The sequence below is a fragment of the Vombatus ursinus genome, unplaced genomic scaffold, assembly GCF_900497805.2.
Source record: "Vombatus ursinus unplaced genomic scaffold, bare-nosed wombat genome assembly UNPS02010284.1, whole genome shotgun sequence".
NCBI lineage: Eukaryota > Metazoa > Chordata > Mammalia > Diprotodontia > Vombatidae > Vombatus > Vombatus ursinus.
The window spans coordinates 4,885,124-4,901,732 of NW_020950062.1; the positions used below are offsets into that span (position 1 = coordinate 4,885,124).

Consider the following 16,609-nt stretch of genomic DNA (forward strand, 5'->3'; position numbering starts at 1 on the left):
CTTTCTTTCTTTCTTTCTTTCTTTCTTTCTTTCTTTCTTTTTCTTTTCTTTCTTTCTTTTTCTCCTATCCCTATCCCTATCTCCTATCCCTAAACCACTCTAGTTTCTTTTCCAGGAAAGCCTCCCCGCTTCACCATGGTTCTCCAGACACCAGTATTCTATTAATTTTTAACAGGATCCTTAACAGGATTCCCTAAGTTAGGTATATCTACAAGATCAAACTTCAACTGAGGTTAAAGATGAGAAACTGTGAAGGAGAGGGGAGTCCAGACTCAGGTAGGTGACCTCTAAGCTCCCTTTCAGCTGTGAGGTCCTAAGGTCAGTACTCGAATACGTCTTTGTGTAATGGGGATCTGGTGCATGTGATGAACCCACTGACTTGCTTGACTGATGCAGCCTTTCCACATGGAAGATGCCAGGGAGCTTGCTTTCTGGAGAATCATGATGGTGAAGCTAGGTGGCACATTGGATTGAGTACTTGAGCCCAGGAAGATCTGGGTTCAAATTTAGTCTCAGTCACTTACAAGCTATATGAATCTGGGCAAGTCACTTAACCTGTTTGCCTCAGTTTCCTCATCTGTTAAATGGGGTTAATAATAGCACCTACCTCCCAGGGTTGTTGTAAGGTTTAAATTAGATAATAATTATAAAACCCTTAGCACAGTGCCTGGCATGGAGTAGACGCTATATAAATATGATGATGATGTGTAAGGGAAGTGCCCTGGACAGACTGTGGGGCATTCATAGATATTCCACAATTGGTCCTGCTCCACCAACCATGTGGCTGGAAACACTTTGATTGACCACAAAAGCATTCAAAAAGTATTAGTTACCTCCTCTTTTCCCTCAGTTACTCTGGGGAATTTGGTGACTCCCTGCTTCTCTGGACATCATTGTTGCAGTGGGATGCCAGAGCATACTCCTTCCAAATTCATTAGGTCATGAGGGGCTATTTCCTTCACCTAGAACATAAAAGAACAAATGAAAAGGCCAAGGATTGAGACTTTTTTGTTGGGTCTCAATATGGCCAAAAGAGAGGAAGAGGCCCTTTCCCTTTACATGGAACAAGTTACAGAATACGTACACCTGCTGCACAGTCTCTTCAAGGTTCTGCGCTGTTTTGACATCATGATTGTCTTGGAAGCAATTTCCCTAGTAGCCCCTCCCCTCCCCTGTGGGCACGTTGCTTCAGCCAAACAAGCTGATGAGGCTCTGGGCATGCCCCAGACCCCCCCCCGATATGCTTAGACATTCTTTGTGATTATTGAGGACATGAGGAGCAATGAGGCACATATAGAAACAGAAAATGTATATAAGGCATTTTGTAAAACTTAAAGGTTAAACAATTGTTAGCTATTATTATTTTTATTGATATGTTTTGGTAGCCTCATCTGCTCCCAAAGGATTAACACTATCGTCCCAATGCAGATGACTCCAAGATCTATATGACGGTCTGAGACTCTCCTCTGAGCCTCTCTCCCTCTTCCTTCAGTCTCATATCATCAATTGTCTATTGGATGTTTCAAACTGGATATCCAGGAGATATCTCAAACTCAACATGTCTAGAATTGGATCTTTCCCCTGAAAGCCTCTATTCTCCCAAACTCCCCTGTTTCTCTTGAAGTCACTTTTGTCCTTCTTTATAAGTATTCAGTTTCAAAATCTTGGCTTTGTCTTGACTCTTCCTTATGCCATATTACCCTATCAATAGCCAAGTGTTTTACTTCTACCTTCATAACACTCACATCTGAGCCCTTCTTTCCACTTACACAGCTACCACCTTGGTTCAGGCCCTTATCACCTTTCACTTAGATTATTGCAACAACCCCTTCCTTGGCCTCCCTACCTCAAGTCTGGCCCCACTCTTGTCCATCCTACACAATGTTGCCAAAGGAATTTTCCTTAAGTGCAGATCTGACTATGTGAACCCTTAACTGAACCTATGTAGTGGTGTCCTATTGCTGTTAGGGTAAAACATAAAATCTTTTTTTAGGTGTCAAAAGCTTATCACACAATCTGACCCCACACTATCTTTCCATCTCTCATCGCCATACTTTGAAGGGGCTATCCCTTCTCCCTGGAATGTATTCCTTCCTTATCTTTGACTCATAGAGACACTCTCCTCCTAAGATGCAGTGCAGGAACCATCTTCCTTTTCTCTTCCTTTTTTAATAAATGAAAAAGAATGCATTATTAATGTACAAACCAGTATTTAACAAAAATAAAATATAGCATAAATAGACATGCTTAACTCAAAATCATATTAATCATATTAATGTGTTAGATGAGCTTGTTTTTGGTGCAAAGTTTCTTTACTACTATTCATATTTTTTTTCAACTATTTAGCTTTTATTTTTTCTTGTATAATAGGTCCCTCCCTTTGGCCTCCTTCCCCCACACTGAGCAAATTAAAAAAAAATTGAACCCTTTCTCTCTGTGTATATACATATACACACGTATATATGTATATGTGTGTGTGTGTATGTATATATATACATACATATGTGTGTGTACACACAGTCTGGCAAACAAATTCCCACGTTGGTCATGTTGGAAAATGTGTGTCTTTTTTCTGCATGATCACTTCTCTGGCAGTAAATGAGTAGTGTATTTCATCTTTATTCTTTTGAAATTGTGGTTTATCATTGTGTTGGGCAGTTTTAAAGTCATTCAAAATTGTTTTTCTCTATAATGTTACTATTATATAGGTTGTTCTAGTTCCCTGTGCTTCATTCTACATCAGTTCACAAGGGGTCTTCCCAGTTTTCTTTACCATTCTTTTTTTTTTTTTCTTTACCATTCTTATGGAGCAATAACATTCCATCTTTTGGAAAGTAGGTGACGCAGTATAGAACATGGGGCCTGGAGGCAGGAGGACCTGAGCTCAAATATGACCTCAGGCACTTATTAGCAGTGTTACCCTGGGCAAGTCACTTAACCCTGTTTGCCTTAGTTTCCAAATCTGTAAAATGAGCTGGAGAAGGAAATGGCAAACTGCTCTAGGATCTTTGCCTAGAAAACTCCCAAAGGGATCATGAAGGATTGAATATGCCTGAAATGACTCAACAACCAACAAAAAATTCCATTATTCAAATACCACAATTTGCTTAGCTATTTCTGGATAGGAGGACACCTCCTTAGTTTTAAATTTTTGGCTACCACAAAAAGAGCAGCTATACATTTATTTTGTTATGTATAGGTCCTTTCTTCTTTGATTTCTTTTAGGGTATATAGGTCATGCATTATCTTCTGCTTGAAGCCTTTCCTGTTACCTTCTAGTACTAATGTCATCCTTCCCAAGCTGCCTTGTATTTAACGACTTTGTATATGTTTGCATTTATTAAACTTGTATTCATGTTTTATATATTTTTATATATACTTGTTGCCTTCCCCATTAGGATATATTTTTTTTTTCTTTTTGGTGAGGCAATCGGGGTTAAGTGACTTGCTCAGGGTAACACAGCTAATAAGTGTCAAGTGTCTGAGGCTGGATTTGAACTCAGGTCCTCCTGACTCCAAGGCCAGAGCTCTATCCACTGCGTCACCTACCTGCCCTAGATATAAGCTTTTTTGTGAGTCAGGATTGTTTCATTTTTTGTACTTGTATCCTCAGCACCTGGCACATTTGTTGTTGTTCAGTTGTGTCCGACTTTTTGTGACCCCATTATGGAATTTTCTTAGTAAAGATACTAAAGTGCTTTGCAATTTCCTTCTTCAGTGGATTAATGCAAATAAAGGTTAGGTGACTTGCATAAGGTCACATAACTAGTAGATGTCTGAGGTCAAATTTGAGCTCAGGTCTTCCTGACTCCAGGGATCTATCCACTGAGCCATCTAGCTGCCACCTGGTACATAGTATGCTCCTAAGAAATATTTCTTGATTGATTAATTGCAAAAAAGAGCTTGCAAACCTGACATCTTTATAAGAGTATAAATAAAACTCAAAGGGTATAGTAATGACTTTTACATTACACTCCATTGTTTTCTGTTGGTATTTTTGCTCCTCTGTAATGATAGCTTATTAGATGAATCCTCGTGCATAACTAGTGGGCCTTGAAAAGTCAGGAAGCCTTGGTAAATTTCTTAACTTCTCAGTACTTTAGCAGCCAAACACACAGCCCCCGATTCAAGAGCTACCTATGGATTAAAATGTAATTGGGAAATATTTAGCAAAATAAATAAAAATACAATAAAACATAGATAACATTACATTTTAAAACTAAGTCAATATGCAGCCTACAGGGATCCTTGTGTACAGATCAGTGACCCAGGTTTTTGACACCACTGCTCTGGGCAGATCTCTGACTATAGGTTGCAAATGTGGTGGTGATCTGTATTAGAAAGGAGTGTTTATATACCTGGGAGTTCCTTGTACCAATGGAATCACAAGTGTAGTCTTTTGCCCCATAGTGATAACCTTAGATTTTAAGCATGAATGGTAGAAAACCCCCGTATATTTCATAAGGTTTTCTAAAACCTTAACCCAGTTTCCTCAAATTGAAAAATGAATACAATTAAGTCTTACTGGCTGTGTGACCATGGGCAAGTCCTTTAACCATTCTGAACCTCAGTTTTCTGAACTGTAGAATGGGAATATTAATAGCTAGAGCACTATCTTCATAGAATTGTAGTGTGGATCAATTAAAACAATGTTCAAAATTAACTATAAATGACATATGAAGAAAGACACTATCTGCATCCAGAGAAAGAATGGATAAATAGAAGTGTGTATAGAATAATTGTATATACATATACAAATACACACACATATACATACATACATTCATGTATATATGTGTGTATATATATACACATACATATATATATATATATACCTATTTGTGTCTAATGGTAGTAATAGTGTGGTGGGGGGAGAGTTGAGAAAGAGGAGAAATAGAAGAAATTTACGTGATAATTTTGTTGTATATTTGAAAGAAATAACAAGTTGTACATAGTAGATTTGCAGTTTAATGTATAATCGTCTTTTTTATTGTTCTATGTTACAGAAATACTTATTTTATTCCATAAATATGTATTAATGTAATAAAAAAGGAAAAAAGAAACCACATTCTTAAAGAGCTATACAAATGTTATCTGTTATTATTTTTTCTCTCAATGCCTGTCTTAAAACGAACTTGTAATCTGCCATCTTTGCAATCGTGTGAATCTTGGCAATATATTCTATTTTCCAGTGAGCCATTACCAGATTTTCAAATATTTAATGAAACTATGGTTATCAAGATTGCTATCTCTTGTCAACAGAATAGTGGTATCTTTGGGCTGCCCCAATCTATTTGAATATAACCAGAGCTCACTGAGTCATTTGTTGCATGGCAGGTCTGAGATTTGTTTACACATACACACATGAATTTTATGCTACAGTAATGATCTTTTGGAAGAAGTAATAAAAGCAATAATTAAAAAAACCCTAACTCTGGCTTCTTAAGAGAATTTTTAGAGCTGCAAGAGATTTTAGACATTAAAGGCTTTAGAACTGATAAGGACCTTAGAATCCAACTCTCTCATTCTACAAATAGGAAAACTGATGTCCATAGAAGTGAAACCAGGTGTACTCCCTCCTCCATGGGGTCTTTTTCTACCATATCGTACTATGTTAGCTCTCTAGCTTCGGTTCCTTTGTTTCAAAAATGGTGGGGTTGGATGAGATGACATTTTAGGCCCCCTAGAACTCTGAATCTTTGAATTTAAAATATTTGAATGTAAGCTCCTTGAGGGTAAGGGTTGTTTCATTTTAGTCTTTATAGCCCCAGCTCCTAGATCAGCTCCTAGCACATAGTTCTGGTGCTTAATAAATGCTTGTTGATTGCTCCTATGATCCTGTATTAACCACTAATCTTTCATTTCAGTAAATTTTAAGACTAAGCCTAAATACTGTTCCTTTAAGTATACTTGTTGGTAAAGAGCTCAGAGAAAGAAACTTCTCTCTCCCTGAGGGGCTGGGTTGCTTTGCCTTGGATGATAATTTACCCCCACGAATAACTGGCAAACCAATACTTTGAATCATAATTCTATCCATCTCTAGTTTCCTTCCTAAATGAAACTGCTTATGAAGCTGGTTTTTTTTTCCAAGCTGGTAGTTTCTTCTGAAAGAGAGAGAGAGAGAGAGAGAGAGAGAGAGAGAGAGAGAGAGAGAGAGAGAGAGAGAGAGACAGAGAGACAGAGAGAGACAGAGAGAGAGACAGAGACAGAGAGAGACAGAGAGATATAGAGAGACAGAGAGACAGAGAAGAAAGAGACACAGAGAGAGAGAGACACAGAGGCAGAGAGACAGAGAGAGAGAGAAACTGTCTTTATGTCCTTTCTGATAGGCAAGGAGGACTTGGTGTTGCTTGGCTGGCATTCTTGGTAATTTGATAAAGCTCCTCCTCTGAACCATAACAATAATATGAAGAAAAATAATACTATCTCTGGGGTTGGTTACAGTACCAGGAGATTTCATAGTGAGAAATAGTTGGACAATCATGAGGAATAAAAAAAAAAGCATTGCAGTTGGGACTCAGACATTAAAATTGAATCCCTCCAATCAAATAAATAGTAAAATCAGCCAGTTATTAGGTTCATAAATTATAAAAGCTTCCTTGATTTTTTTTTAAAAATAAAGTTGCAAGATTAATGACATTAAATAACTACATTGTAAATCTCCAAAGCTTGAAACTGGTACCAAACCTCTCTCTCCTTTCTCCAGCCCTGTTTCACTTTTATCGGATAAAATACATTTGGTTTCTTTTTTACCCGTGTTTTTGTGAGGAAAGTAAGATGAACATGAACTGTTATTGGCCACAGCAACATTAGAAAACCTCGTGTTGCCAGAGGAAACCACATAAAAGAGTGTGTGTGTGTGTGTGTGTGTGTGTGTGTGTGTGTGTGTATGTGTGTGTGTGTGTGAGTGTGTATGTGTTTGGGGGGGGAAGGGCAAGGGGGAGGGGAAAAGAAGGATGATGCTGGAAGCCTCTTGTACTCAGAGCCGGGATTTGTGAGTGAACCATGATGAAATCAGGCCCTTGGCAAATCAAATGAGCCTGTCAACCTCCCCAGGTGGGATTAGTTGTAGCTAATAGACTGGACTCAGAGAGCAAAGAGCCCGGCATTCAGTGTAGAGAAAAAAGAGAACAACACACAGCAAAAAGACTTTCCAAGAATTCTCTACCATGGCAAAGAGAAACGCTTTCCAGTCACACCAGGTAGGGGGCAAGAAAATGGATTTCTGTGGGAAGGAGACCCTTCCACTGCCTCCTGAAGGACATGCTATCAAATGAAATGCTTTCTGCTCAGTTGCTTAATTAAACACTCCTTGCAGAGTTCTGAATGTGTGAAACAGAGAATGGTATTTGATGATGTGTTTGAAAAGCTATAGGATTGAGCCGTGGTGGTCTGACCCTTAAATACCGCAGGACTCGACTTCTCTCCAGCTCTCAGTGTGTTTGACACTTTGGTCTTTTACTTCCCCAGGTCATCTCCCTGTTCATTTTTGCCTTCGGAGTGTATGCCTGTGTAGGATTTGCCACAAACCGAATTAAGAGGGCTGAAGAATGGGAGGAGGGCCCTCTCTCAGGTAAATGACGTATAATAGCATCTCTTCAAATTCTCCATCTCTTTTGTGAGTGGTTTTGTTGGTGCAAAGCTATCCCCTTTGAAAGAAAATCTCATGCTGCAAAATGCTCAGCTTTGACCTAGATTTCAGCATGAAACAGAGATGGGGGAAGTGACGGGTTACAGGTAATTAGTTATTATTGAGTAATGACCGAAAAGAATAAATGAAATTGTGTCTGTAAAATTCTTGGTGATGTGATATTTAAGGCTACAATGTTTTTAAATGTTATGGATGAACCAAAAGACAGCTGGCTGTCAGTTGCTACAAAGTACGCTGCCTATGTAAAAATGGGGAGAGCAGGTGGTCCTTTAAGACAGGAGGTACCTGGTGTCCATCCTGTTATGGAGCTGCCTGCTGGCTGACTCCCCCACCCCTCCAACTTTTCTTCTTTAAGAGTTTTCTGATGTGGGGAGAAGAGAAAGTAAATGATGAGTATACAAGTGATCTCTTTTTACCAAGTTTGAGAAATGTAGTATTTCATGAAATGCAGATTTATTTAGGACAGAAAAAAGAATATAGAATACAGAAGGGATTCAAAAGAGTTCCCAGGGATAAACTTGTCTCCATGTTCTTTCCTGTGGCATAAGGAAGGTAGGCTATAAATGTGTCCCTTGACTTAATTACTAGAACTGAAGAGAGGAGGGGGGGGGAAGTTTCCTTTTACAATACGCTGGTCCACAGACAGTTTGAGAACTGTGATAAAGGAGTTCCTTGTGCATGGAGAGGGGCTTAGCTGACCAGGTCTTAAGTAATGAGTTGGTTAATTTCCTGGAAATTGGAGCTGCTGATGGTTTTATAAATAAAAATTACATTTTAAGTAATGGGTACCCTAGGGGGCAATATTTTCTGGACTCTACCTGCCATTTCAGCATGTTTTTCTCTTTTTCTGTTAATTCTATGCATAATGTACCCATGTTTCTTGACAGTTCAAACCTCTAAGATCACCACCTGTCTTGATTTAGCTGACTCTAAGTTTGATTATTAATCTGTTCATGGTGAATAGGATAAGGGAATACACAGCCTTCTTTTACATCAGCTAAGTTTCTTCTGAGTCATGCCAGAGGGTTGAAAGAATAATATTAGGTTGGGAGTAGGGGGTAGGGGTGGAGAGGGTTGAGTAGGAAAGCTGAGATCATAAAAATTGTGTGGCCAGTGAGGCAAATGGACAAAATGAATTGTCTACTGTTAGAGAGGCTAGGGGAGGGGAGAGGAGCAGAAGGTACAATGCTGGGCTAGGGGACCTTGTTTTTATTGGTAACAAATGTTCTGTTTAGACATGTATGACTCCCATTAACACTCATAGTAGCTGTGGAGGAAAGGGAATCTTACCACTAGAAGGCTGAAGGGTTCTACAGAAACTGCGGTATCTTCTTGAGAACTATTCTGGGGAGGGTTTTATTTTTTGTTTGCTTTTTTTGCTTTCATTTTCTTCAGAGGATTCTGAACAAGTGGTGAGATGAATTTTAAATGAAATAAATGCAATGCTTTCTTAACTGATGCGCACAACCAGCTTGTTTGGCTCATTTCAACATGACTGACTCTTGAGAAGGTGTCATGAGAACTTGGTGATGAATTGGACTGGGAGTCATAGGCTCATAAATTTAGGGGATCTTAGAAGTCATCAAGTCCAATCCCCATAATTTTACAAATGAGGAAACTGAGGCCCAGGGAGGTTAAGTGATTTGTCCAGCTAGTAAATATCTGAAGCAGGATTCAAATTCAAATCTCATTGATTCAAAGATCAGCGCTCTGTCCACTACATCATGAGAAGAATTGGATCCCAGTCCCCACTGTATGATTTTAGTCAAGGCCCTACAGGCCTTAATTTCCTCATCTGAGAGGGTTCTTCTAGATGAGATCTAAGGTCTAAACGTTTTAAGTTCTTATTTATACTGTTCTATCCTGAGTTTCTGTACATCATGCCATAGGACTCCCCCCCACCCCTCGCCTAGGCTCCATTCCTCCTATATGCCACGAACCTTAAGTAATACAGTGTGGTATGCCAGTCTTGGAGACAGAAAGACCTAGGTTCAGGTCCTGCTTCTGACACATTGACTATGATCAAGTCACTTAACTTGTCAGTGCCCTAGGTTAATCTCAAAGACTGTTAGGTATAAATGAATTGCCAACCATGGACAAGTTATTTGATTTCCCTGGGCCTCAGCTTCCACTCTTGCAAAAAAAGGGAGAGCTGGATTAAATGACTTCCGTTTCTTGCATTTTAAATCTGTAATATGAAAAGCGATGAGCATTATATTTATAAGGAATGTCAGTAAGGCAAGAGAGCAGTTCTTTTTTTAAAGTACTTTATTCAACCTAATTCCCATTGCTTAAAAGTGTATACACCATAAGGGTTTGAAAAGATTCTCTTTTCTTTAAAATATAGGCCAGCAGTACTAATTCCTGTAAACATTTAGTTCTCAAGCAACTGTTTTCCTATGTGTTACAAAGAAGCAGTTAGCAGAATTAAGGAATTGGTATTACTATTGGCCCTATCTTTTCTGGGAAAATCAACATTCAATGAGGAGTTGTTATGGCAGCCTTCAAGGGAGGGGCTGAAACCTACCCAGGAAAACAGAGAAACTGAGGTTTCTTTTTTGATTTACCAATTTGTTAAATTAAATTAAAAATTAAATTAAACTTATTATATTTGTTATTCTAGAGCAGGGGTTCTTAACCTTGTTTATATCATGGACCCCTTAAGCATTCTGGTGAATCCTAAGGATCCCTTCTCAGAATGATGTTATTAAATGCATAAAATAAAAAACTTAGGACTACAAAGGAAGCCAATTATTTCAAAATAGTTATCCGAATATATATATTTTTTCAAAGTTCATGGATCCCGTATTAAGAACACTCCTCCAGCTCCCATTCTAGACTCTTAAGTAGTTTAAAAAATTGTTCAGCTACCACACAAGAAGCTAAATTGGCCTGAAGATAGCTCAAAGATAGCTTTCTTTTGAACTCCATGATTTTTTTTTCAGGCTTGTCCACCTTTTTGTTCTCTGAAAGCAGCTTCCTCCCCCCGCCCCCCACTCCTGCTACTTAAAGATCAGAGTTTATTTCTCTGGATTTTGCATCACTTTGGTAATTCAGTAAAAGGATAGGATATTTAGAGCTTTAGGAGGCATGAAGACTCTTAGTGCCACAAAGTCTGGAAAGAGCCTTCTATAAATAATCTCTATAAATAATAATATCTGAACCATTAGTGAAGCCTTAGCATCAGAAAACATGACTGTCTGAATATTCATATTAGACCTAGATCACTTAGGCAAAGAGGTGGATGTCCGTATTTTTCTCGGTAACCAGCAGCTTCAAGGACAATACAGCGAATATGAAGATGGAGGACATTTGCCCCTCACCAGCTTCAGACTGACTCAAAAGTGATGGTCAATTCAAAATTGGACTGTCTGTTCTTTAGCAAACAGGGGCAGAACCTCGAAAAAAAAATCTTGCAGTTGCTGAAAATGTTTAGTGCATGTCAAATCTCTCAGTGCTGTACTCTGGACCAGAGTATTAATTTCAGGACTGGGGCAATGCAAACAAGCTATGTTTATAATTAGTTAACTAGCATATCTGAAGGCTAGTTTTATTGTTACTTCCCTGTGAGTCATTGGAAGTGACAGTTGAATAAGACTTTTAAAAGTGGTGGTAAACATAGACTTTGTGTGACAAAAAGATGATGAGCTGAAAACTCAGTAAATTTACAAGGTAGCCCATTAAATGAGTAAGTCTTAATATAGAAAAGTCACTTAAGCTCAGCTAGAGGAGGGGACATGAAATGAAGGGCCTGTACCATAGATTTCTGAAATCTCTGCAGGCAGGGGCTATGTTTTGTATCTCCTAAGAGGCCTAGGACAGTGCCTCATCTGTATCAGGTACTCAGTTCATTGAATTGACTTGTGTAAAGGATGAAGATCACTTTTCTATCTCAGTTTATCATCCTTTTGACACTGAGGGCCTCAAGATTAGACTCAAGTCCTGTGATATTTTTTTCTTTTTTTTTCTCCCACTCAAGTATGTAATTTAGTTTTTTTGCTCTTCAGGTTCAAATTGGATATGATATTTGATAGATTGTTAATTTTGGAAGGCAACTAGTAATTTATCAACCAGTGGGCAGATATTTAATGGAATCTTGAAAGTTCAGGCTGACCCATTCATCATCTTCAGTGGCCTTGTAGGAAGTGTAAATGTGTTTATGAATGAACTTTGGGGATATAATTGAAAACAGTGTGCTATGAACAACTTTGTGGATGAAAAAGTGGCCTGCTTGTGGATTCATAGTCGAAGGACATGGATTCAAACCCCAGATTAGTGATTCACCTTTCAGTAGGAGAGTTTTGACCAGAGGGCTTGTAAGGTTGCTTTCCAGCTGGAGCTAGGATCTTGGAGGCCATCTCGTCTGACTCCTTCTTTTGAAAGAAGACGAAACTGAGGCCTAGGTTAAATAACTTCTCTAAGGTCACACAGGTCGTAAACAGCAGAGTTGGGATTCAAATTCTCCTTCGGAGTCTCTTGACTCCAAACCAATTCTGAGAATTTTTCTTCAAGAAATATAGGGAAGTACAAAGGAAGAATGAGTGTATTCATTTTAATTTTGTGTCTGTTGAAGTGGAGTCATTTAATGGAAGAACCGCCATTGTTTTTAAAAGATGGTGGTAGGAAGAAGAGACCAGAACTTAGAAGCCTGATGCAGAGATTGTGTTTGGTCATTGTGGCATTGTATCTAGCGTCTAGCACAGTGCCATATACATAGGACGCTTATTGAGTTTAATGGTGGGAATCTACCAAATTTACTAAGTACTCTATGGGGTTTTATATTAAATCTAGTGTGGAAGTTAAGAAGAATTTAGGTCAGCAGAATGTGATCTTATGAATTGGAATTCTAATGGGATACTAGAGTTAAAGTCTTTAAGAGGCATAGTCATTATGAATGCATTGATTTGCATACTTTCTGTCAGTCAGTAAACATTTATTAAGTGCATACTACACTATGTGTCAGTCACTATGCTAAGCATTAAGGATACAAAGAAAAGCAAGATAGTCCCTGCTCTCAAGGAGCTCACCGTCTACCGGGGGAGTTCACATTCAAATAACTATATGTTGTGTGTTGTTGAATTGTCTCAGTTGTGTCTAATTCTCTGTAACCCCATTTGTTGTTGTTGTTGGTTTGTTTTTGGCAAACATACTTTTTTGTGGTTTGCCATTTCTTTCTCCAGCTCATTTTTACAGATGAGGACCTGAGGCAGACAGGGTTCAATAACTTCCCCAGGGTCACATAGCTAGTAAGTGTCTGAGGCCGCATTTGAATTCAGCTACTACTGACTCCAGGTCTGGCACTCTATCCACTGTACCACCTTGCTGCCCCCAAAGACTATGTACAAACAAGTTATTTGCAAGATAGATTGGAAATAATCAACAGAGGGAAAACAGTAGGGATCAGGGAAAGTTTGCAGTAGAGGAGAAGATTTTAGCTGGGACCTGAAGGAAGCCAGGGATGGTCTAACCTTCTTGTATTGCTTTTTATATCTTCACTGATAAATCTTTAGAGCACTATTGGTATAGATCTTGGATTTCAATCAATCAGTCAGCAAACATATATTAAATGACTGTTATGATCCAAGAACTATGCGAGGTGTTGGGGATAGAGAATCAGTCCCCTTCACCTCAAAGAGTTTATATTCTATCAGGGGAAATAATACGAACATATATAATTATATACAGAAAAAATATAAATTAAAAAAGGTAGTTTAAAGAAGGGAGGGGGTGGAGGGGAACATGAAAGGTGGCATTTGAACTAAGTCTTGAAGAGAATAAGGGATTCTAAGAGGCAAAGGCGAGAAGATGCAAGTTCTAGCTATGGGGGTTAGGCAGTACAAAGACAGAGAGATGGCAAATGGACTGTAGCTCAGGAGGAAAAGTAAGAAGACCAATTTGGCCAGACTTTAGAGTGTTGGAAAGAGAAGTAATATATAATGAGGCTGTAATATATAAGTAATATATATATATAATATATATTATGTATAATATATATTATATATAATATATATATAATATATATAAGTAATATATAGTGAGATGGGTTGTGAAGAGCTTTCAAAGACTAAAAGAGAAGTTCAGATTTTTACCTTAGAAGTTATAGACAATCAGTCAGTGCAGTTTATTGATTAGAGGAGTGACATAGTCAGACTTACACTTAAGGAAAATCACTTTGGCATCTGTGTGGAGGATGGTCTGAAATGGGAAGAGATCTGAGGCAGGGAGACCAATTTGGTCACTGCAATAGCTCAGAGAAGAAGTGACAAGGAATTGAATGAAGGTGAAGTTGATTAAAAAAAAAAGTGTTTACCATAAGTATAAATTCCTTAAGATGATATTTCTTGGAAAGCCATTAGTGGAAAGTCTTAGCAAAAGAATCAGAAGACTGAATTTTCTTTACGGCTCTTCTGTTTAACAGTGGGTCATGCAACCTAGTTTCCCCATCTGTGAAATGGGAACAGTAACATTTGATGAGGGGCAGGTAGGTGGTACAGTGGACAGAGTGCCAGACCTGGAGTCAGGAAGACTCACTTTCCTGAGTTCAAATCTGGCCTCAGAGACTTACTAGCTGTGTGACCCTGGGTAAGTCACTTCACCCTGTTTGCCTCAGTTTCCTCATCTGTAAAATGAACTGGAGAAGGAAATGGCAAACCATTCCAGTGTCTTTGCCAAGGAAACCCCAAATGGAGTCACAAAGAGTTAGATGCAACTGAAATGACTCAACAACAACCACAACAGTTGATGTGCTTAACTAGAAAATTCTTTGAAAAAAAAAAGTGTGCTATTACAGGTATGGTTCGGGGGAAAGAACCCTGGATGGAAAGTCACGGAACTGGGTTCAAGTCTCAGCTTCATCACTCATTTCCTGTATAATCTTGGCCATCCATTCTCCTTACTTTCCTCACCTATAACATGAGGAGATTGGATTCAATAACCTCTCAAGTCCATTCCAGCTCTAATTCTATGATATGATGAACACCTTTATTAGCAGTGATTAAACTTTTTTTTTTAAAATCTTTCCTGAAAATGGTAGTTTGGCATAAATAGAAAGAGGACTGCATTTGAGTTTGAATCCTTTCTTTTCTTATTTAGTAAAATGAGGACTATAATACTGGTGGCATTAATTTAATAGGGTTGTTATGATTAAACAAGGCCATGTATGTAAGGTTTTGTTGTTATATGTTAGTGATTATTTGCATAAATTCTAAAGTCCTACTGGTCTTACTCTTTGAGATAATATCAAAGCTTCTATTGATGATTTATAAGTAATTCAATCCAAAATCCTCATCCTGCAACCTGGATGGCTTAGAAGTAGAATTTAAAATTAATTTCATGTCTACTATTTAAAGTTTATAAAGTGTAACTTTTATAGTTTATGAGGTTCTTTCTACAATGACTTTACTTTAGATTGATGGAAGATACATGTGAAGTCTTTCTAAGAGGTCTTATTGTGGAGACAGCAGAGCGTCCAAAATGATGAATTAAAAAAAAACAAAACAAACTTGACATGGACTTACTCTGACGGCTTTTAAGGGGAAATTGTTGTTGTTGAAGTGTCTAGCATTTAGAGAAGATAAAAAAGTGTCCAAGAAGATGATTAGAGACTTGATTCAGATAACTCAGTAGTGGGTTGTGTATGTGCTATTTTGCTAAATGTAAGGTTGTAAGTAGCAAGAAGAAAGGAGAATTCTTATCTTGTTACAAGAAGGTATGGCTGAAATGGAACAATCATTAGAATTCCTTATTCTTATGATTGGAGAGGATTTTGAAAGATTATCTACACCTTTCCCTTGGTTTTTTTCCAGATCACACTAAAACCAGCCCAAAACATGATAATCTAGCCTGTTTTTAAAGCTCTTCAGAAAAGGAGACCATACAACTTCATTTCAATCCTTACTTCTTACTGTCAGGAAATACTTGGGCTGAATACCAAGAAGAATGGGAGGAACAGGTTGGGAGCACTATCCCAAACACTGGAAAGGGGACTGAACAAAACTGGAAAGAAAGAACATTCCAGCATTAGGTTGGGCTGGATGGCATGCTGGGTGTTTTTAAGCTTAAATGCTGCCTCCCTGATCTGCCATCACTCAAATCTGGAATTTTACTTTTTATAAGGATCACTTTGTACGTAAGGGCAAAAATGCTTGGGTGTCCAGGTTGAAATATTGTTTAGATCATCCCTTCCCTTTTTCTTTGGGTTGTTTCTGAAAGCTTAATTTCTGTGACTCAGATGGATGATATCCAATTCCTATCAACAGTAGATGGTCTGAATAAGGTTAATTTAAATTTTGATCTGGGCATACAGTCTAGAGGAGCAACTTGACCATCTTAGTGGACAGAGAGCTGCCTCGGATGCTAGGAAGACTTGGGTTTGGTCCTACCTCTGAGACATTCTGGATGTGTGGCACTGGGTAGGTCAACTTCTCAGTGGCAACCTTCTAAGATTATAAATGGCAGAGAAAAGAATGAACTGAATTGATGAGAAAGTTTCCTTACCTAGGAGTTCCCTGTATCAATGAAATCACAGTACTATTCCTTGTCCCATAAATTATTTTTAGTAAAACAAACAAGAACAATGTTAATAGGGATTATTTTGGAATTCTTTTTTTTTAAACCGGATCAGACCTGTGATTGTGACTTCATTGATGTAGGGCAGAGGTCTTAAACATGAGGCCCCTTTTGTGGCTACAATACTTCCGAGTGCTGCCTGAATCAGATTAAAATATAATTACATTTTAAAATATTTAGCAAGATAAGTAAAACTGTAGTAGCACACACATAATGTTAATATGTGGTTTTCTAAGTCAGTATGTGCCTACAGGGATTTTTAGGTGTTTAGTGGCCTGGTTTATATTTGAGATTGAATACCACAGGCATAGGGTACCCTCAATACTGAAATTCCCTTTACTAATGCTGATTGGTGATTGTTTTGCAACTTATGGTCCAAGAGAGTTGCCC

General features: G+C 38.2%; 1 protein-coding gene across 4 annotated transcripts in view; it reads left to right on the forward strand.

The window, feature by feature from the left end:
- Positions 1-16,609, forward strand: part of ENPP2 (ectonucleotide pyrophosphatase/phosphodiesterase 2) — a 186,816-nt gene that overhangs the window by 41,897 nt on the left and 128,310 nt on the right. For 2 of the 4 annotated variants that reach the window (XM_027854023.1, XM_027854025.1), the window contains exons 1-2: positions 7,013-7,202; positions 7,471-7,573. In XM_027854023.1, coding sequence (XP_027709824.1) covers positions 7,170-7,202; positions 7,471-7,573 — 136 coding nt within the window. In that variant the 5' untranslated portion in view covers positions 7,013-7,169. Of the gene's footprint in view, positions 1-7,010; positions 7,203-7,470; positions 7,574-16,609 lie in introns of those variants that run through there. The other 2 variants (XM_027854026.1, XM_027854024.1) reach the window with 2 other exon arrangements.